This window comes from Pituophis catenifer, unplaced genomic scaffold (genome assembly GCF_029215685.1).
Source record: "Pituophis catenifer annectens isolate HBS135680 unplaced genomic scaffold, rPitCat1.0.hap2 SCAF_2, whole genome shotgun sequence".
NCBI classification, from domain to species: domain Eukaryota; kingdom Metazoa; phylum Chordata; class Lepidosauria; order Squamata; family Colubridae; genus Pituophis; species Pituophis catenifer.
This window is the reverse complement of record NW_027256882.1, coordinates 159178696-159199796: the sequence shown is the minus strand read 5'-3', so window position 1 is coordinate 159199796 and position 21101 is coordinate 159178696. Positions and strand designations below refer to the sequence as shown.

Here is a 21101-nt window from a genome sequence, read left to right as displayed (position 1 = left end):
TATTATTGTATATTTTGAGAGGAGGGCTTAAAAAATTACTTAGAAAGGTAGCAAAACTAAGAACAGCCTCATTTTGGTTTATTGTAAAGATCTGAGAAATTTGAGTCAGCTACATTCTTATTAAAAGGTAAACCAATTTTTCCCCAATCTGTATGACTGGGTTTCTTGAAAATTCCTGAAATAAAGATTCCATTCTCCTCAAAGAGATGGTTAGACAAAAGAAAGTTGCCTGCCTCCATTACTATAATGTCAGCAAATCAAAGACATTTTAAAAGCAAATTATTTGCTGAAAAACTAGTGTTCTTTTTTTAAATTAAATTAAATTAAATTAATTTTTTTAAATTAAAAAAACAAAAAAACAAAACCAAGCAGTGGTTCCAAGCAGTGCAATTGTATTTTTCTAAGAAATTCCCTGGGATTCCTCCCCTCCAAAGATTGGTATCAGTCAAGCTTAAAGCCTGGTGTATTAATGGACATCTAATGATCTACAGTTTGAAATCTATCCAGATTCTGAGCAGGTTACCTCTGAGTTTGAGAACATCAGCCAAATGCTGCCATCTGCAGGACTGGGAAATCAGATGACAAGAGGAAATAACATCATAAGAGAAGTACGGTAAAAGCAAGTTATTTCCATACTCTTGCCAAGAGAACAGTATGAGTATTTCCATGTACTCACCAACTGAATTCTCATCTTAAATATATCTTCATCCATTCCTTCCAGAGGAATCTCATCTCCATTGGTCAAGTTCCCCTAAAAAGGTGAAAACCAGTTTTACTAAATTTTCATACCCACCTTAATAGGGCAAATTCATACCATTGCAGAGAATAAATGACACGGGGGAATCTGGTATGCAGTCCAGAACTAAACTCCAATGCAGCCATGAAGGACAGGGACTGTAATAAATAGAATACAGAATAACAAGAGTTGGGAGGGACCTTGGAGGTCTTCTAGTCCAACCCCCTGCTCAAGCAGGAGATCCTATACCAGTGATGGCTAACCTTTTTGCCATTGTGTGCCAAAAGTGGGGGCAGTGTAGGGTGGTCGCACAGTGCATAGAATTATGCGCACATAATTCTATGCACTCTGCCCCCCCCGCACATGTGCACGCAACCCCTCCGTGCTCTTCCCACTTTTGTCATCTGATGGCACGGTGGACCCGGTAGCCCCATTTTTCGCCCTCCGCAGGCTCCAGAGCCTTTCTAGGAGCCTGGGGAGGGCAAAAACAGCCTTCCCCACGCCCCCGGAGGCCCTCCGGAGGCCGGAAACAGCCGATTTGCCAACTTCTGGTGGGCCCAGAAGGCTCGAAAATCAGCTGACCAGCGCATGCATGCATGCTGGAGCTGAGCTAGGGCAATGCTCGCGTGCCCACCAATATGGCTCCGTGTGCCACCTGTGGCACGCGTGCCATAGGTTCGCCATCACGGTCCTATACTATTTCTGGACAAATAGCTGTCCAATCTCTTCTTAAAAAACTTCAGTTATAGAGTATCCACAATTAATGCTAGAAACTAATGAAACTAATAAAACAGCCCTAAGCATTTTAGTTTTCATTAACAATAAACAAAAATGAACCATCACCTTTCTGGCTTTGGTTGGGGCTTGTGGAAAACAAGGCACATTGCTAATTCACTGCAGAACAGCAGAACCTTTTAATTTTGTACCTTTTTTGAAAACCAATACAATTATTTAAAAAGCTTTATTAAATTAGTGTGTCTCTAACATTCTGCAATTGGTAAGACATTTTTAACTTATCTTCTCCCCGTTCTGCTTCCAATGTACTCTACATGGGGCTACCTTTGAAAATATTCGGAGACTACAGTTGGTCCGGAACGCAACCGCGTGAGCTGTTGTGAGTGCACCTAGATACACCCACATTACACCAATTCTCCGCGAGCTGCATTGCCTCCTTATTGGTCTCCAGTCACAATTCAAGATGTTGGTTATTACCTTTAAAGACCTACATGGCTCAGGGCCAGGTTATCTTCGAGACTGCCTTCTGCCGCATAGCTCCCAGCGACCGGTAAGATCCCACAGAGTTGGTCTCCTCCGGGTCCCATCAGCTAAACAATGCTGGCTGGCGGGCCCGCGGGGGAGGGCCTTCTCTGTGGCTGCCCCAGCTCTCTGGAACCAGTTACCTACTGAGGTCCAGACCCCCCTCCCCAATTGGCCTTCCGAAAAGCAGTGAAGACCTGGCTTTTCCGGCAGGCCTGGGGCTGTTGATCTCGCTCTTGTGATCTGGCGAGATCCGGCCATGAATGGCATGAATGAGTTTTTAATGTTTTTAATTTTTAAATGTTTGTTTATAATGATTTTTTAAAATATATAGTGAGCTGCCCTGAGTCTTCGGAGAGGGGCGGCATATAAATTTAATTAATCAAATTAAATTAATTAATTAAACCCGAATAATCTCTTCTTCCACCACTGATTGGAAAGCTCTTCAAGCTATGCATTTGAGGGACTATCTCCCCGAAATATGTCACTCCAAGCTAAAGAAGACTAGTACAAAACTCACTATTTTCCTGTATTGATAGGAATAAGCAAACGTGATTGTCCGTATGATTTTTCCACATCTATGGCTCTTTTTGTCACATCAAACATTATAGTATTCTGGCCTCTTTCAGATGCCTCACCTGGTTACCTCTGTTGTCAAGGAATTCTTACTTGCACACGACTGTGTGCGCAACCAAAGTATGGTTTTGGATTCAGTAATTGTGATGCTAATATCATCCTGGCATTGGAAGTGGAACACGGTAGGACAGCAATCCAAAATCTAGCCAGGAACTATAAACAGAAAGGACAGCCTTTTGCTAATGATGTGGAGCAGTGGTTAGAATGCAGTGTGGCAGGCTAATTCTGCCAACTGGCAGCAGTTCGAGTCTCACCAGCTCAAGGTTGACTCAGCCTTCTATTCTTTCAAGGTCAGTAAAATGAGGACCCAGATTCTTGGGGGCCAATATGCTGACTCTATAAACCGCTTAGAGAGGGCTGTAAAGCACTATGAAGAGGTATATGCAGTAAGTCTAAGTTTTATTGCTATTGCTTTGCTCCCTAATTAGAAGAACAAATAAAGGAAATGTTCCTTTCCTCTTTTCATATACTGTAAAAGGTTATTTGATTTCAACTATCCCTATTATGTCCAGGATCAGGTGTGTTTTATCTGTTGAAATTTGATCTTTCTGACAAATATCAAATGCTATGAGAATTTTTCTATCCAGGAAAGGAAGATTTTATGAAGATCTTCTCTGTCCTGGAACCTCCCAATGCTATTTCTTAGCCTTCCCAAAGGGCTGTATTAGCCTGTCAGAACTGGTTGAGAAAGCATTTTTCTCAAAAAAGAAAACAACAACAACCTCAGCATTTATATTATTTTGCATTCCTTTTTATCTTCGCATCTTTATTTTCTTTTTGCAAGCAACCTACCGTAGTAAGACAGCTCAGAAACAGTGGGTGGCCCAGGATCACCCAGGGAAATTCATGGTTTAAAGAGCAGAGTATCTAGAAGAAGAGCTGACCTCAGATTTCTCTAAAAAGGACAGATGCAACCTGCTGAGAAACAGGTTACCAAGGTAGAAAATACAGCAATGCTTTCTGCCAGTTAAGTAAAAGTGATGGTTCGTTTTATTCTGGAGAACAGAATTGCCTTTCAGCACATTTTCTTTCAAGCTAATGACTTACAAGAAAATCAAAAGAAGACAATGGGAATCAGAAGGGCTTCTAACACATTAAGACTACTTGCCACTTATTTGTATCATGGCCAATAACAGATGGATTAATGAAAATTCTCAGGTCATCAAGAATGGCCTGTATGTTTATACAGCCAGGCAGAAATTTAAGCAGGGGGATTGTGATAACGAAAGCAAAGCAGAGAGGACAACTATAAGAGCTGCAAGTGCCATAGTTAAAAGAGAGTTGGTGATGTTTCTACTTTGGGGTGTATAGTGCCTTGAATTCAAAGACAAAAGGGTGTTTCATGTACATTCCATATGCCCTCACCCCACCTGCAACTTCTTCAAGCAGCTACTTTGTCTTTCCCTGAGGCTGCTCCACAACTGCACTGCAATCCACATTGTTTTGTTTAAGGAGTTTCAGACTTGGGCAATGTGAATGTCCCTATGCACTCCAAAGTATCTTGTTGCCTCTGAATCAGTGGTGAAATTAAAAAATTTCCCCTACCGTGGGCGTGGCTTGTTGGGAGGTCATGTGACTGGGTGGACATGGCCAACTCGACATCACTCACATCGAGGGGCTCCTCACTGACCCCTCCCCTCCCAGCCACTCCTTGTCACGAACGGCAGGAAAATGGGGAGGGGAATTTTCCTGCCTACCATCCTTCCCTCAGTCTGTCCTGAGACTGAGGAATGGATGACAGGCAGGAAAATCCCTTTCCTCATTTTCCTGCCTTTCACGAAAATGGCTCCATTCCAGCTGCTGCCCCTGTCCCCCTCCCTCCTGGGGACCACCTTAAAAGGGACAGGCTGCAGCAGCTCCGTTGTGAACAGAGGGAGAAAAATTAGTATTCTCTCTGCTGCATTTAACATTGAATTCTGTGGAATATCAAGTGTCCGGAAGAGGTGAGCGGCAACCAGCCGGGCGTGGGTGGGGCCAAGGAGGGGGTAAGTACTACCGGTTCACCCAAACTGGTCCAAACCGGTAGGATTTCACCCCTGCTCTGAATCTGTAGCTTTCCATAGCCTTCCTCCATTCAGGTCTTACATTTAAACTTGTGTTCCCCCTTTCCACCAAATATTTGCATGGCCCTGGCAACTCTCTGCTTCTACAATTGCCAGAAATTGGTGGTCTCACTATTCTGATTTGGGAAACACAGAGGAGCTGTTGAGTAGATCTAAAAATAGAGTTAATTCTTTTTAAAGAACAAAACCAAATGTTGTGTGATAGTTACAAAAACAAAAGAAAGAAAGGATGGGGGAGACACCCTCATTCCACTGAAGGCAAGACACAAAAGTTGTTGCTTTACAAAGATGGTACGTGTAAGATAAACATTAAAAGAAAATTGAGGAAATCTAGTATAAAGACTCAGCCCTAAAGCTTCCAGAGAAGACTATAAAACCACCTTGCCAGAAAAAGAAAAGAAAAAAATGGGCAGGGTAAATGCATAGATCTTTCCAGACACAAGGACAATTCATGACCACATCATTTCTTCCAGATCTAAAAGATTTTTATGGTTTCCATGTCAAAAAAGCAAACAAAATAAAAAAATTCTTTCCAAAAGAGCTGTCCTTCCTACAACATGGCCAATTAGGAATACTAAAGCAGAATATTCTTATTATTTATTTTATTTTTATTTATTTTATTATTCATATTTCTATGCCGCCCGCTCTCTGAGGACTCTGGGCGGCTTACACCAAAGACAGTATACTAAATAGCATATTGCCCCCAACAATCTGGGTCCTCATTTTACCCACCTCGGAAGGATGGAAGGCTGAGTCAACCTTGAGCTGGTGAGATTTGTTCCGCTGATCATTATAATTATAATTTAGTATAATTATTAAAACCTTTAAGAAAATAGCTGCTGAACTAACTAAATACAAAGTAACTTGCATTTTTTAAAATAAAACATAATATGAACATCCTTACTTCAAAATGCATTGTTTCCCTAAAAATGAATCTTAGTACAATGAATCATAAAAAATTTCTGAAACAAAAACATCTTGATTCCCCCCCCCCAAATAAAATATGGCTTCAAAAGGCTTTTCAGGGTGGGGTGGGGGGTGGGGGAGGAATTGACCTATACCAGACCATTGCTGAAAAAAGGCCTGCTAGCTTTTTTAAAAAATACCTTGGAATACTATTATTACAGAAATGACCTTAAAGATTAATAATAAAGCAAAGACTGACAGATATGTTGAACAATTTGAAACAAATATATAGAATGAATAAGCAGTGAAACACAGGCAACCGTGTACCAGAAAAATAACAGCACACAAACAAGGGGAACAAAGGAGCAAAAGATGGCACAGGTGATGACATCATTATGTAACATTATTTGCATCAGACATCATGATACAAGTACAGAATTGTAGGGCTTGGGAGATGACATCATCATGTACATGATGTACACTTTGATATCACTGCTTTTTTTATCTTGGGTGCAGGCAGGAAGAGGGGGGACCAATCCTTATGCTATATCAAATCGTTGCCACCATGAACCCAGAATCCATTAACTAGTACTATTACTGTTTGACCTCCATGGTACCATAATTGGTTTATTCTTACAAGTCTTGAAATCAGTTAATATTTTAAGATTAAGGGAGGAGAAAAGAGGAGAGGTTTGAAATCTGAGATGGGTTCAAGAGGCACTTTACATTTAATTCATGATAATTAAATCTAAGATAGCCACCATCTTCTGGATATTTTGAAGAAATATGGATCTTCAATAGCTTTCATTCACCTGCTGGCTAAGACAGCCATAGATACGAGCAACAAACCCATTTCTTTGATACAATTTTCTAGCAAGGCTGGAAAAGCTGTTTTCTTTCCTTGAATCCGTCAAAGTAGCCTTCAGGATGACTCCTACGAAGAGACTTGATTTAGGCAGCTCTTCAAAGATGTATGCAGTTGAGGTAATCCCAACCAACTTCTTCTCTGGTCTCTTTCTTCTCCTTCCTTCAGCCATCCCCTGAGAAAAATAATCATTCTGCCATGCCAGGAAAAGGTCAAATGAAGTTTACCACGGTGGAATCTTTTTGTCAGTCATGGCTCCAGGCAAGATAAGTTCCCGCAGTTTTTATGGAAAGATTTTGAAAGTGGCTTACTCTTGCCTTCTTTCTAGGGCTGAGACAAAGTGACAGACTCAAAGTCACCCAGCTGGCTTCTATACCTAACTTTTGACTAGAAGTCAGGTTTCCCCACTCTTAGTCAAACACCTAAACTGCTATACCAAACTAGCTTTAATTTTGCCATTAGGATATGAAAACTCACATGATTGAATACTGTCCAAAGCAGGTTGGTATAATTGTGAGATATTTGCCATTTGTCAGCGACTCTCTTAACCTAAAGCCTTTGGTCTGGGGCAGATAATAACTGCATAAATTAAAAAGACCCTTTCCAAAGCATCTTGGCAGGAAATGAGGTTCTTAAGACACCGCCATCTGCTGGTATGTAAAAACGCTGTTTGATGCCGAGTGTCAATGTGCTCACAGAGAGGAATTATTGATATGAATTGGTACCAGTCCCTCCGGAAGGCGCAGATCTCTCTCTCTCTCTCTCTTGCCATAGATAATTGCCATTCTGGCTAATACTGTAGAGCTTCAAAGAATATTAGAACAGCTTCTTCTCAGATCAGCTAGCCTAAGACTATTGGGGTTGTCCTGCTCTGAGCCTTTGCATCTTCAGACAGCCTCATCATGTGTAAGATTTGTGGCCCCCCATTGCTGCTTATCTTTCAAGGGCGATTACAAGACCCCCCTCTTGGGATTGGATAAGCTTTTTAAGAAGCAGCCTTTTCAGAGAGTAATTGAGGTGGCTGTCTTTAAATCAGGACTACTAATAGTTCTAGATTGCTATTCTCAAGTTTATTCATTATCAATAGTTAATACTGATATGTAAACTGGATTTATTAAAATAAAGAATATGATACAATCTGCCTCTTTCCCATTCATTTTACTAGATAATCCAGTATTGGGAGAGTACAAAGACTGTTTTTTGCTTTCCTCCTCCTCTTCTTCCTTCTTTATTTGAGTAATATAATAATTCTATACTGATAGAAATTAGATATTTATATTTCCGGTCCATCCCATCTGCAGGCACATTTACAAGTTGTGACCTGAACCTTCACTGCATCTTTGATGTCTGTGATTAATTAGTGAAGCAAATACAAATGTATTCAAAACACCATTATGTATGTAGCATAACATTGAGTTGCTTCCTTTTTACGAAATTAATGCACTGTCAGCTAAGCTACTGTCTGAGATCAGAGTTCCTTCCATGGTTAACATAAATAAAACTCAAGATGATGCATATATATGCTGAAATTTCATTTCAACTTATTTATAGATAGGAAGTATAAAATTAAAGTGTAAATTGGATTCACAATTAGTCATACAAAAGTGTAAATTCGTTGACGTACCGAAACAACTTAGTCACTTACTGATTGTACTCAAATTCCAGTTTTTCACTGCTATGTTACTATCTCCAAGGCTGCCTTTGATCCTCCCATAGTGTCAATGACTCATTGAAGAGGGCATCTGGCCACATGGGCGTGTGTGTGTATGTGTATCCCAAAAAAGGGGAGCCAGGCAACCCGCCTTCCCATCCTCACCTGCATTCTTCCTTTGTTGGGCTTGCTTTCTGCTGCCCAAAATTGAGCTGATGTTGGCATAGTCCAATGTAATGCTATAAATGTACAGCTAGGTATTTGGCAATATTATATGTAGAACCACCAATGGCGCTCACAATTGGATGCAGTGCAGGGTTGGGTTCTACTTACCTTTACTACCGGTTTGCAATGGGGCATGCGCTGAAGCTTCCTGATGACATCGGGGTCGGTGGGCGGAGCCTCCCGCCGGTTTTACTCCGGTTCTTGCGAACCAGTCCGAACCAGGGACAACCCACCACTGATTCAGTGGCACAAACTCTTTTTGAATCTTTGGTAATCCTAACAAGCATGATGGCAAGGCTTCTGTCCAGCAAAGGCAGTTGTGCACTTCAGGTAAGATTGACAAAGTGTTGATGAGGTGATTAGTTTTCTGTAATACTTTGGTTGTCACATCACATCACTTACATGTTGTTTTTTTTAATTTGATTTATATGCCGCCCTTCTCCGGAGACTCTAAGAGGTTCTGGATCTTCTTCAAATACTCTTATGTCTTCATAATAACTTTAGTGTTTCCCTTATCTGCTGGCAGAATAATTAAGTTATTTTTTGCACTGAGCTTCATAATTTATTTATTCTACACCTAGTATAGTACAGACCCTGCATGTTTGATGCTGTGTGACAGAACCAAACATCTTTCTTACGGTAATCAGAGGGAGATGAGCAATTCATTCATACAGGGAGTCCTCAACTTATGAGATTGCTACCACAATTTCCATTGCTGAGCAATACAGTGAAAAAGTATGACCGCATCACTTGGCAACAGCAATTCCAGCACTCCCCATAGCTGAGGACCCATCCCAATTAAACTATTCCAGGTTTAGTCACTCGCAGTGTTGAGCCTTGGTAAGATAAGGTACTGCCTCCTCTTCAGCCTCTTTTGGCTGCCCTGCATGCTGTCTTGTGGGAAGGCAAGCATCACACAACTGTGCAGTTGCTTGTCCCACTGTGGTTCGGAGGACTCTTGGTGCACCATCCGAGCAGCACAGTGTGAAGCTGCACTGTGTGAAGCCCCAGCAGTGCACTGTAAAGCTCCAGCTCAGCAGCCTGGTGCAAAGCCCCAGCCACCCCAGGAAGCCCCAATAGCGTGGTACAAAGCCACAGCCCAGCAGTGCAGTGTGAAGTCACAGTTGTCTTCACTGCCCTGCACTCCACCACTCCAACTGACCTTCACCACCTTCTTGCTCCCACTGCTGATGAGGTGTGTCCATCCTGGTCCTTTGCAAGGGAACTGCTGGTCACATGACACCATCTGCCTCATGAAGGGCCAGGCCAGGTATGCTTGGTCAGCAGCAGGAGCAGGAAGATGGAAAATTTCCAGCTGGGGTGGCAGGGCCCGCTGGGTGCAAGGGGCCTAGATGGGAGGGGGAGATCGGCAAGTGTGGAAAGTGAAAATGTCCCTGTGGTCATAAGAGCAGGTGGGCTGGCTCAGTGGGTAAGACCCTGAGTTTGTCGATCAGAAAGGTTGGCAGTTCGGCGGTTAGAAGCCCTAGCATAGGACTCCTGCGTGAGCAGGGGATTAGACTAGATGACCTCCAAGGCCCCTTCCAACTGTCATTGTTATATAACCGAATTTTGATCATGTGATCATGGGGTTGCTGCAACAGCCATACCTTCAAGGAGCATTTATTCATCTCTTTGTTCAGCACTACCAGAAATTTTAATTATTTTTAAATTTTGTCTGTCTTTGTGTTTTTAATTAGGCTGTACACCGCCCTGAGTCCTTCGGGAGAAGGGCGGTATAGAAATAAAATTAATAAATAAATAAAATAAATAAACTTCAAATGGTCAGAGTGAATGTTCATAAGTCAGGACTACCTGTAATTACTGTGTATAGTTTGAGGTCTACTGACTGTTTCCTTTTTAATAATGTAAAACAAAGTTAAAGAAAAGGGAACGATTGAGTTCTACGACACCGTTATATAACCTATATTGGGGAAGAACCCTGCTTCCATCCATCTGCCAGTTAGCACCTTAAAGGCGTACATTGTCCTTTAGTCTTGTGTCTCAGATCCATCTTCTGGCACCACGATTTGCAGTTCAGCCCCTGCAAACCGGGATGATGCAAACTTTGATGGCGGTGTCAGAAGATCCACAGATCAGACTGCTCCAGATTCATGGAGCAAATCTATTTTTATTTAGTTTTTAGAGGATTTATATGACCACCCACTCACTTTCAGTCACTCTAGGCGGTTTACAAAAAAGACTCCTCGGAGAGAGCCTGATCCTATGCTAACTTATTCAGAGGCAAGCCCTCCCTCCACCCGTTCAGTGCTTCTGCCGTTCACCCTTCCTCTTTTTTGCCCACTCCTTTTGCAGCCACCACGTAGTCCGGATTTTTTTTTGCAGCCCAGGCTGCCCCAAAAAAAACAAAAACAAAAACAGAAACCCTGCGTCTGTTGAAACCTCACAAAAGCTATGGGCTTCGGTCAACTTCCTTTCTTCTCCTGTTTAAAAGCTTTGCTATATTAACACGTCCCTTCCCACCCACCCCCGGAACCTCTGCTGCTGCTGCTCAGTTCCTAGTCGGAACGTAAGCCTACCGGCCCCTAAAATGGCGGCGCCCGTGACTGCGTGTTGCAAGGTTCTTGCAGACGCTGAGCCCCCGGTTCTGCCAGGCGGGGCGGCGCCGTACGGAAATTTCCCCAACTACTCTTGCTTCCATCCGCCCGAAGGACGCGTCTCCCTCTTGCCTGCGACTCTTTTGAGCGAGCTGTTCCCAACCCCGCGTGCGGGTCCCCTGTTGGGCCTGGATGTTGGATGCAATTCGGGGGTAAGAAAGAGAAGGAGCGGGAGGGGCGGGGCGGGGGTCTCAGCATCTTTGCATATATTGCAGCTGCTTCCCCGTTGGTTTCTTCATGCTTGCAAATGGGCGTTCAGCTCTTGCAAACGCAATCCGTTATTTTCATATTACTCTGGCCATTATTGATCTCGGCATCAATCTCTCAGAAGTCCCGAGAACCCAACTGCAAAGCGTAGCTGGCAAATCCAGGCTATCTATATTCGAAGAAATTGCAAAGCATTTTTTGTAGGTCAGGTTTTCCCATCCTGGTATGTTCCAAATGCGTTGGATCGGCTCATCAGTTCCCCAGCGATAATTGGCAAAGACGAGGGATGATTTGACATTATAGTTCAGCCGCATTTATAAGAAACCCCTAAGAAATAGGATGCTTATATAGACAGTTCGATTTAGACTTATATAGACAGCCGGATTTCCTTTATGGGGTTAGCCAGGATGGACTCAGCCAGTGTCCTGTTGAATCTGAGTTTCTGGATTCATGAATTATGGTTTGTCTGAATTTTGTTTAAGATCATAGAGGCGCAATTACAGTTAGTCTAGGGCACAGGTCTGCAACTTTAAATACTCAAAAGAGCCATTTGGACCCGTTTCCCACAGAAAAGAAAACACCGGGAGCCACAAAACCTGGATGGGCGTGGCCAACTCAATGTCGCTCACTTCCACCAGTCACATGACCCCCCCACCCCCAGCCATGCCTACCCATTAGGGCAGAGAACCAGTTGTTAAAAAACACTGGGAACCACAAAATCCTTTTGACATCTCTCTCTCTCTCTCTCTCTCTGACTGGGAGGGCGAGGGGCGGGGCCAGCCAGTGGTGGGATCACCTGACACGGAGCCACAGCAGAGGGCCCAAAGAGCCGCATGCAGCTCTGGAGCCGCAGTTGCTGACCCCTGGACTAGGGGGTGGGTATCTAGGAAAAGGTTAGAGCAAAAGTTGAGAGATTTCTCTCTTTCCTCTCTTCAGGAACTCAGTGTCGCCCTCTATAAGCACCTCCTTGGCTTTAACCATACTAACCCGGAGCATTCTGTGAATGGAAAGGACTTCCGCCTCCTCTGCTGTGACATTGATGCAAACCTGATTGAGAGAGCCAAACAACACAGCCCTTTCCCTGGTTCCATTTCCTACACCACTCTCGATATCATGGACCCCAGTGCAAGAGAGACTCTGCTGACCTCCTACTTGAACAAGTTTGGTCGCTGTTGGTTTGACATTTGCTTCTGCATGTCAATAACTATGTGGATCCATCTGAATCATGGGGACAGTGGTCTGGTGAAATTCTTATCTTCCCTTGTGACTAAATGTACATATTTACTTCTTGAACCCCAGCCATGGAAATGCTACCGTGCAGCTGCTCGGCGCCTGAGGAAGTTGGGCCGGAATGACTTTGATCATTTCCATTCGCTCACCATCAAAGGGAACATGGCTGAGAAGATAACTCAGATCTTGACAAGAGACTGTGCCATGGAGTTTGTGTGTTGCTTTGGAAGCACTAGTTGGGACAGGAGCCTCTTGCTGTTTAAATCAAAAGAGAAAAAACATTTGAGATAATTCAGGATTTGTATATTCTTGTTGAAGGGGCGCAATGGCTCAATGATGATGACGACATTGATGGTGTGATGGCTTGTTGAGGTGGTGTGATGGTAACAGCGTTCCGTGCACTTTGGCGTATAGCCATACTGGCCATATGATCATGGAAAATGTCTTTGGACAACACTGGGTCCCTCAGCCAAGAAATAGAGATGAGCACAGCCCCCTAGATTTGGACACAACTGGAGAGGAAAACCTTTAACCTACATTCTGGCATTTAATCAAAGGGAAAATGGCAGGTTATTGAGAGAACCAACTCTTTTGCCATGTGATTGAATTGTACGGATAACATGGGGTCTTGAAAATCATACATTTTAATATCAGAAATTATTTTCCAAATTTACCGATACACCTTGACTCTTGGTGTAGTCCAGTGGTGAAATGTAAAATTTTGTTACTACCAGTTCTGTGGGCGTGGCTTAGGGGGGGTAATGTGACTGGGTGGACATGGCCAACTTTTTTTTTTTTTTTTTAAGTTTTAAAAGCATTTTTTCTACAACCTTAAGAGATTGCAGAAAAAAATGCTTTTAAAAGCCTCTGACAATCAGGCAACTCAGCTGGGATTGTCAAAGGCTTTTAAAGGCATTTTTTTTCCTACAACCTCTTTGGCTGAAGAATTTGTAGAAAAAATGCTTTTAAAAGCCTCTGATGATCCCAGCTGAGCCGTGCGATCATCAGAGGCTTTTTTTTTACACTTTTAAAAGCATTTTTTTGGCCGAAGAGGTTGTAGAAAAAATGCTTTTAAAAGTTAAAAAAAAGCCTCTGATGATCGCGCGGCTCAGCTGGGCATGGGGGGCGGGCAGGGATTTTTGCTTCCAGTTCTCCGAACCACCCGCTGCCAAAGCTACCGGATCAGACGATCCGGTCCGAACCGGGAGCATTTCACCCCTGGTGTAGTCTCAAAATTTTGGAGATGGATCCTGCACAGAGAATTCCCACTAGATGGAAACAAAGTTTAATGTTTTTGGTCCTCCAGCAACAGGAAAATAAGATATGCTTGGTTTCGGTATCTCACAATTTTAATGATTCTTTTCTCATCACAGAAATTTGATTTCTGTTAGTTCTGAAATAAAGCCTCATATTGTTTATGGCTTTTACTTTTGGCTCTATACTGGCTCTGTATTCCTTAATATAATTTATATTTTGACAATATAACTGGCAATGCTTTTTAGGGAGATCTGTTGAAGCATGCTCAAGCCCTTCAGAACTGGGAAGGGGGCTGAATGCTACTCAACTACATTGATAAAACTTCCCTTCCTCCTTAGGTTCGAAGGCACATAATAGAATGAATGAATTTCAGTGTGGCAAACCAGATTCACACAATTCTTTGTTGGTATCCCAGACTCTGGTTTCATTTGCTTTCTTTTCAAAGCAACACAGAAGTGTGAAGTGGCAAGAACCACAGGAAGAGCCTGCTTAATACTTCGGAATAATTCTATATCGGGAAATACTCTTGAGCAGGAAAAGAAGATAAAGATATTCACATATTCTCCTGTTCAGCCTTCCATACAAACATCTCCTCCTTTGGGTGATTCTGAAATGCAGTAAGCAAATTCAAAATACGTACAATGAAAGATTATGCATAGCTGGGTATTCTTGCACCGCTGTGAATAGCTAGGGGAGTACCAAAGGTGCTTGTCAAAAGGCAACTGGACTTTCTTGGTGGTTTTCCTTGAAAAACGTTTCGCTTCTCATCCAAGAAGCTTTTTCAGTTTCAGTACTGAACAACCATACCTGAATGCTTTGAGAATCTCCATAGATATGTTAGGGGAGTAAAACCAGCGAAATGATTATATTGCTACAATCCTCATTGCTGTGTTTTATGTGTTTGCAATCTGGGGTGTGTGTGTGTCTCCTGGATTTATGACTCCTGCTTGAAAATAGGTGGCTGTTGCGGCTAGGAGGATCTTAGAGCAACTTTGTACTGTATTATCAGTTGTACCCATTTCTGAATCAGGAGGCTGTGCTCTCAGTTACTCATGCTCTGGTCACCTCCCAAATGGACTGTACAGTACACTCTACATGGGGCTCCCCTTGAAGAGTATCCCAAAGCTTCAACTGGTGCAAAATGTGGAGTGGGCAGTTATATATGCTCCTAAAACTGCACATGTTAAACCTCTGTTCTGTGAGCTGCATTGGTTGCCAGTTTACTTCCAGATTCAATGTGTTGGTTTTAACTTTTAAAGTCCTAGATCAGGGGTCTGTAACCTTAAACACTCAAAGAGCCATTTGGACCCATTTCCCACAGAAAAGAAAACACCGGGAGCCACAAAACCCTTCCCGTGCCTGACTATTTCTTGAGCGGCCACAAAACTAGCATATGTAGTTGAATTCAATGTTCTGTTTTTTTCTGAAACTTTCCTTTTCTTGGATTTATCCATGGTTGGCCTATCGGGGGTTGAAAAGCTCAATAAATTGTGTGCCAGCAAGTGTCATACATTGGCAGCTGTGAGTGATATTTTGAGTAACCGGGAGCTGCAGCAGAGGGGTGAAAGAGCCACATGCGGCTCCAGAGCCGCAGGTTGCTGACCCCTGTCCTAGATAGCATGAGGCTGGATTATTGGAGGGATTACTTCTCCCTGGTTATATTTACCTGTCCTATCAGGTCTGATAGGAGGGGTTTATCAGGCAGTAAAAGAGATGGAAGGAGAGTTGCACTTTCAGGCTTGCAAGATTCTATTAATGAAGTCTCACAATAAAGCAGATTTAGCCCATCTGACTGTTTGAAATTTTAGCTGCCTAGGAAGGCTGACAGCAAGCTTGAGGATCCCATGGAAATAGGGAGCCCATGAAATGGCTATACAACAACTGCCTTGTTTGGAGACCATTTGAAGTTATGACAATGCTGAAAAAGAATTTCACAAATGGCCTACAACAGATGGTAAGTGCAGCGTATTCACGTGATGTTTCACTTAATAACCATGTTGCTTATCAATGGAATTGTCAGTCCGGATTGTGGTTGTTAAAACAAGAACTACCTATATTGCATGTATTGAAAGTGCTCTTCTGTTGTTTTAGTTATGTTTTAATTGTTTAATGGTTTTTAAAGTTTTATTTTTAATGGTGCTATTTTTATTCTGTGCCACCCTGGGTTACATTCATAAGATGGGGTGGCTATATCAATTTGATAAATAACTAAATAACTTTAAATATACATACGAAACAGATCAAAGGAATAAAAGTAAGAGCTTTCTTATTTGGCTGACATAAAAAAAGCTATGACAGCAACATCACTGTCCCCATTAATTCTGTTTTTGCTTCTGGATTGGGTCATACTCCCCAGGCAGAACTGGCACACAATTTGGGGCCCTCTTGGACTCACAATTCCTGCTTGAACTGATGGCAGCCATAGCCAAGAGGTCTTTTCTGCAACTCCATCTAACACACCAGGTGCCCTAATTCCTAGATTGGGAGGCTCTGCTTCACAATCACTGGCTGCCTGGACGATTGCAATGTGCTCTACATGGGGCTGCCCTTGAAGATCACCTAGCGATCTAGTTGGTCCAGAATGCAATGCTATGGGTAGCTATATGCCTGTGTAATGCTACCACTTCAGGAGCTACATTGGCTTCCTATCAGCTTCTGAGTGCAATTCATTTTACTGCTTATCACCTATCAAGCCTTTGATGGCACAGAATTATTAGCAGGATTACTAATCTCCAATTATGCCTGCCTCTCCCGCAGGATCCAACAGAGTAGATATGCTTCAGGTCTTTCCATGAATCAGAGCCATCTATTGGGACGTAGGAGGCATGCCTTCTCTGTCACAGTACCTGCCCTTTGGAACAGCAATCTCTGCCATCAGCCTTGCTCCACCTGGATCTGAATGGCCCTGATGCTATGGGTTTTCCATAATGCTTTAAAAGCTTGGCTTTCCCTACGAGCACTGGATTAGGATATTGTATCAACTCATCTAGAAAATAGTTTAGAATTCTGAACCTACTGCACTCTATCCTGAGCCTTGATTTATGCTGTGCGATTGTGGTTTGTGTTTGTTGGTTAGCTTGATTTGTTTTTAATCCTTTGTTCACCAACCAGAGAGGTATTTGTGAATGGTGGCCATCAGGGTTGGGTTCTAAAATTTTTTACTAACGATTCTGTGGGCGTGGCTTATTTTGTGGGCGAGGCTTGATGGTCATGTGACAATTATTTAGGATTTAGCCGAGGTACTGGTCTACCAGGCTTTTAACTGTTTGCAGAGCTGTACCGATCTACCCATTTATTTTTTTCAGGCACTGGTTTACCCATTTATTTTTGCAGGCACTGATCTACTCATGTATTTTTGCAGGCACTGATCTAGTCATGTATTTTTGCAGGCACTGGTCTACTCATTTGTTTTTTTTAACACTGATCAGCTGTAGGGCGACCCTTGAGTTTAAACAGGTTTTTTCCTCTCTAGCCATCAGCTGGGACTCAGGAGGCAGCAATAGATTGGGGGTGGGGCCAAATAAAAGGTAAGAATAAGGCGGGGTAAGGGGACGTGGGGGGCCCAGAACTGGTTTGGTGATGTCATATCATCACCGCTACCGGCTCGGGAGAACCAGGCCGGACCGGGAGGAACCCACCACTGGTGGCCATGCAAAGAAATCCACAGGCATTCTGCAGTTAGTGACACGAGGGTAATCAAATGGCTACAAGTTACCCAAATGCTTCTAAAAAAGCCCAGAAGTCTGATAGCGCCTTTTCCAATTTGCTCGAATCAACGGAGGCTTTAAATTACCACACCTCTCAGGTGGCAACAACCTTGTACATTCATTCAGAGCAATATCAATCACTGTTCTGCTAAATCTTGAATTTATTACCAAGTTTGTTACGAATTTTTATGTTTATTGAGCCACAGAACTATATTCTATAATCTATATCAATAAAGGAGAATATTTGTAGCTCAGGGTTGAAATGAGAGGTTCTTGGTGCTCTCTGAGCTTGCTTGTTTTCTTGCAGACATTTCATTACCCAAACTAGGCAACGTCATCAGCACTGATGCTCAGAGAGTATCAATGTATCCTATACAGCCGTGATGCGAACCTATGGCACGCGTGCCGCAGGTGGCACACGGAGCCATCTCTGTGGGCACACGAGCCGATGCCCAGGTCAGCTCCACCGCGCATGCTCACGCGCCTCCTGCCAGCCAGCTGATTTTTGGGTCTCTGCCGGGAGGCGCGCACATGCGTGGAGGTGTGTGTGTGGGTCACACGTGCATATGCGGGGTGTGGGGGGTGCAGCGCCTCCCCCCACACCCCGTTTTTGGTTCCAGGAGGCTTCAGGGAGGCCTGCTAGCAGGGGGGTGGGGGGAGCGTGGGGTGGTCACGCACACATGTGCTGGGGGCATGGCCTGTGGGGGGGAGCATTGCATTATGCGTGTTAGCATGTAACAGCACCCAAGGAAAAAAAGGTTCGCCATCACTGCTATACAGTATTGAAGATTTCATTATGGAGGTTGCAGTGCATTTGGTTCCCCACTAGGGGACTCACTTATTTTTTTTATTTTTTTTTTTAAAAAATGATTTATATGCCGCCCTTCTCCGGAGACTCAGAGCGGCTTACAATGCGTTAAGCAATAGCCTTCATACTTTTGTATATTTATACAAAGTCAGCTTATTGCCCTCACAAACTGGGTCCTCATTTTACCTACCTTGGAAGGCTGAGTCAACCTTGAGCCTGGTGAGATTCGAATTTACAGTAATTGCAGACAGCTGGTGTTAATCACAATGCTTTTAGTCTGCTGAGCCACCAGGCCCTTATAACGCCTTCAAAAATCTGCAACTCTACCAAAAGTATAATACCTTCATTTTCTCCATTCCTGCATTAATTTGTCTATTGGTTTTGTAATCTGTGGATATGGCAGACAACTCTGCAGCATATTCCAGTACTGAATATGCTGTTCAAATGTCTCCCTTGATACCCATCAAGGTCTTCTCCACTTCATTTTTTATGTTAACTTAACACATGCCCACATACACTGACACAAAGAAATCTGTTTTGCTGCCAGTCAAACCAGGCCTCAAGGACCATCTTTATTTCTCAAAATGTGACTGGGCCTCAAATGAGCCCCTAAAACGTCTTTAGAAAGCCAAAAGTCACTGATTTGTTTAAAAGTATCCAGTAAAAGGATGAAGACAAATATCTCTATAAGTTTCTTCTGAACTCCAGCATCTAAGCAGACTTCTATCCAGGGGTGTCAAACTGGCAGCCCACGAGCCGGATGCATCACATGCAAGCCACACCTATCCCAGCTCCGCAAAAAATCTACAAGGGTTGAGAATATTCAGGATGCACAGTCCACAACAATTGCATTTTAACTTCACAACAATAGTACATTGTGTGAGGGTTCAGCATTGATTTGTTTGTGTTTGTATTCAGAAAATAGTTCCTGTTCTTGCCAACAGTTGGAAATAACATAGCAGAGGTCACTGCTATTGCAGCCAATTATTTCTACTGCTACAAAAGCCAATTGCATTTTTCCCCCTGAAAATAATTAAGCTGCCCTTTTAATGGTAACAAACAATACCTTTTGTGAGTGAAGGCAAATACCTTTTGCATTTTGTGATTATTTGAGCTTTAGTGCAAAACGGTTATAAGAGCTGCCACATAAATCTTCAGTGTTATCGCAGTGCTGTTTTTCAAAATATATTACATTAAAGAATTAGATTTGCAGTTGCATTGCTAAAGCTTAACTCTAGTTGTAGAGACTAGAGAGAAGCTGAATTTTTGTTTGCAGAAAGTGTTTTGGCTGAAAGGAAAGGGTTTTGTATTTCATAGCCATTTCCCCCTCCATATTATACAGATGGTCTTTAACTTACAACTATTTGTTTAGTGACCATTCAAAGTTACAATGGCATTGAAAAAAGTGATTTATTACTGATCCTCACCCTCATGACAGTTGCAGCAACCTCACGGTTATAGAATCATTCAGGCTGTTGGCAACTGACAGGCATTTATGATAGTTTCAGTGTCCCAGAGTTATGTGATTGTCATTTGCAATCTTCTCAGCCAGTTTCTGATAAGCGAATTAATGACCGCATGATTTACATAACAACTTCAGTAATTCACTTAACAACCGCAGCAAAAACGTTGTAAAATCACATGTGACTCATTTAACAACCCTCTTGCTTAGCAATGGCAATTCTGATCCCAGCTGTGGCTGTAAGTTGAGGACTACCCATATTGCTATTTGTTCTCCATCAGTAGGATAATACTTCATGAACATAATGAAGTGAATAGGTATGCCATGCAATGCCCTATTGGAATTGCATCAGTAGGATAATTCAGTTGAAGAGATGGCATCCATCTACTGATTTATGTATGTAGTGACTAGAATAGAATAGAATAACAGAGTTGGAAGGGACCTTGGAGGTCTTCTAGTCCAGCCCTCTGCTTAGGCAGGAAACCATACACTACTTCAGACAAATGGTTATCCAATATCTTCTTAAAAACTTCCAGTGTTGGAGCATTCACAACTTCTGAAGGCAAGTTGTTCCTTCAGAATTAACTGATTAACTGATTAATTGTCTTGTCAGGAAATTTCTCCTTAGTTCTAGGTTGCTTCTTGGTTAGTTTCCACCCATTGCTTCTTGTCCTTCTCTCAGGTGTTTTGGAGAATAGCTTGACTCCCTCTTCTTTGTGGCAGCCCCTGAGATATTGGACCACTGCTATCATGTCTCCCCCAGTCCTTCTTTTCATTAAGCTAGACATACCCAGTTCCTGCAACTGTTCTTCATATGTTTTAGCCTTTGTGTTTTTTCCCCATTTACCTCCCTGCCCCTTAAATTCTTCTACAAGGTAAAGGCATTAATCCGATTGGGGAAGGAATACATAGAAGAGAAGAGTTGAAGCAGGACTAAAACTTTGCTGGGGTTGATGCACTTTAAATATCTCTGTGACAAAACCTGTCTTGTAGCATATGAATATGCAGAATTATTTAAATTTCCAGAATGTACGTAATATATTTATATCCATCCTTGCAGCTGAGGTAATAAAGTTGCAAGACAAGCCATATTGTTGTATGTGCCTCACTTTTCTACTTAAATTGCCCAGCTGGTGGTAGTAGAGTATCACTGAAGGACTCTCTTAAAGGAAAAGAGGAAGCCATCTCCCTGGTCATTTCAGCCTTGCCGCAGTTATTGTCCCATTGAATCCCAATTCCCAAATAGGAGATGAAAGATGTGTGAAAGAAGCAGAACTTGTAATAATCGAGAGCAACAGTGTGGTGTGATAGTTATTACAGTCTTTCTCAACCTTAGCAATTTCAAGATATCTGGACTTCAACTCCCACTTGTATTGGAGATTCAGAGTATCAGACTGAATGAAAACCCCCTCCTATCATGGCATTTACTAAGTAACCATGGTTACTTGCTATTTATTTCTAAATAACACAAAGTTG

General features: G+C 42.6%; 1 protein-coding gene across 1 annotated transcript; it reads left to right on the top strand.

The window, feature by feature from the left end:
* The first annotated feature begins 10887 nt into the window (after nt 1-10887).
* On the top strand, nt 10888-13139 carry BCDIN3D (BCDIN3 domain containing RNA methyltransferase). Its single transcript, XM_070934909.1, has 2 exons — nt 10888-11106; nt 12098-13139. Exons 1-2 carry the CDS (start codon nt 10888-10890, stop codon nt 12680-12682), a joined length of 804 nt encoding a protein of 267 aa, XP_070791010.1. The 3' UTR covers nt 12683-13139.
* Nucleotides 13140-21101: the final 7962 nt, after the last annotated feature.

What these genes read in the sequence shown, in the direction of transcription:
- BCDIN3D (XM_070934909.1), top strand. Translation starts at nt 10,888, where the DNA reads ATGGCGGCGCCCGTGACTGCGTGTTGCAAGGTTCTTGCAGACGCTGAG. An exon ending in ATGTTGGATGCAATTCGGGG is followed by an intron (nt 11,107 to 12,097) that starts GTAAGAAAGAGA and finishes TCCTCTCTTCAG; the next exon opens with GAACTCAGTGTCGCCCTCTA.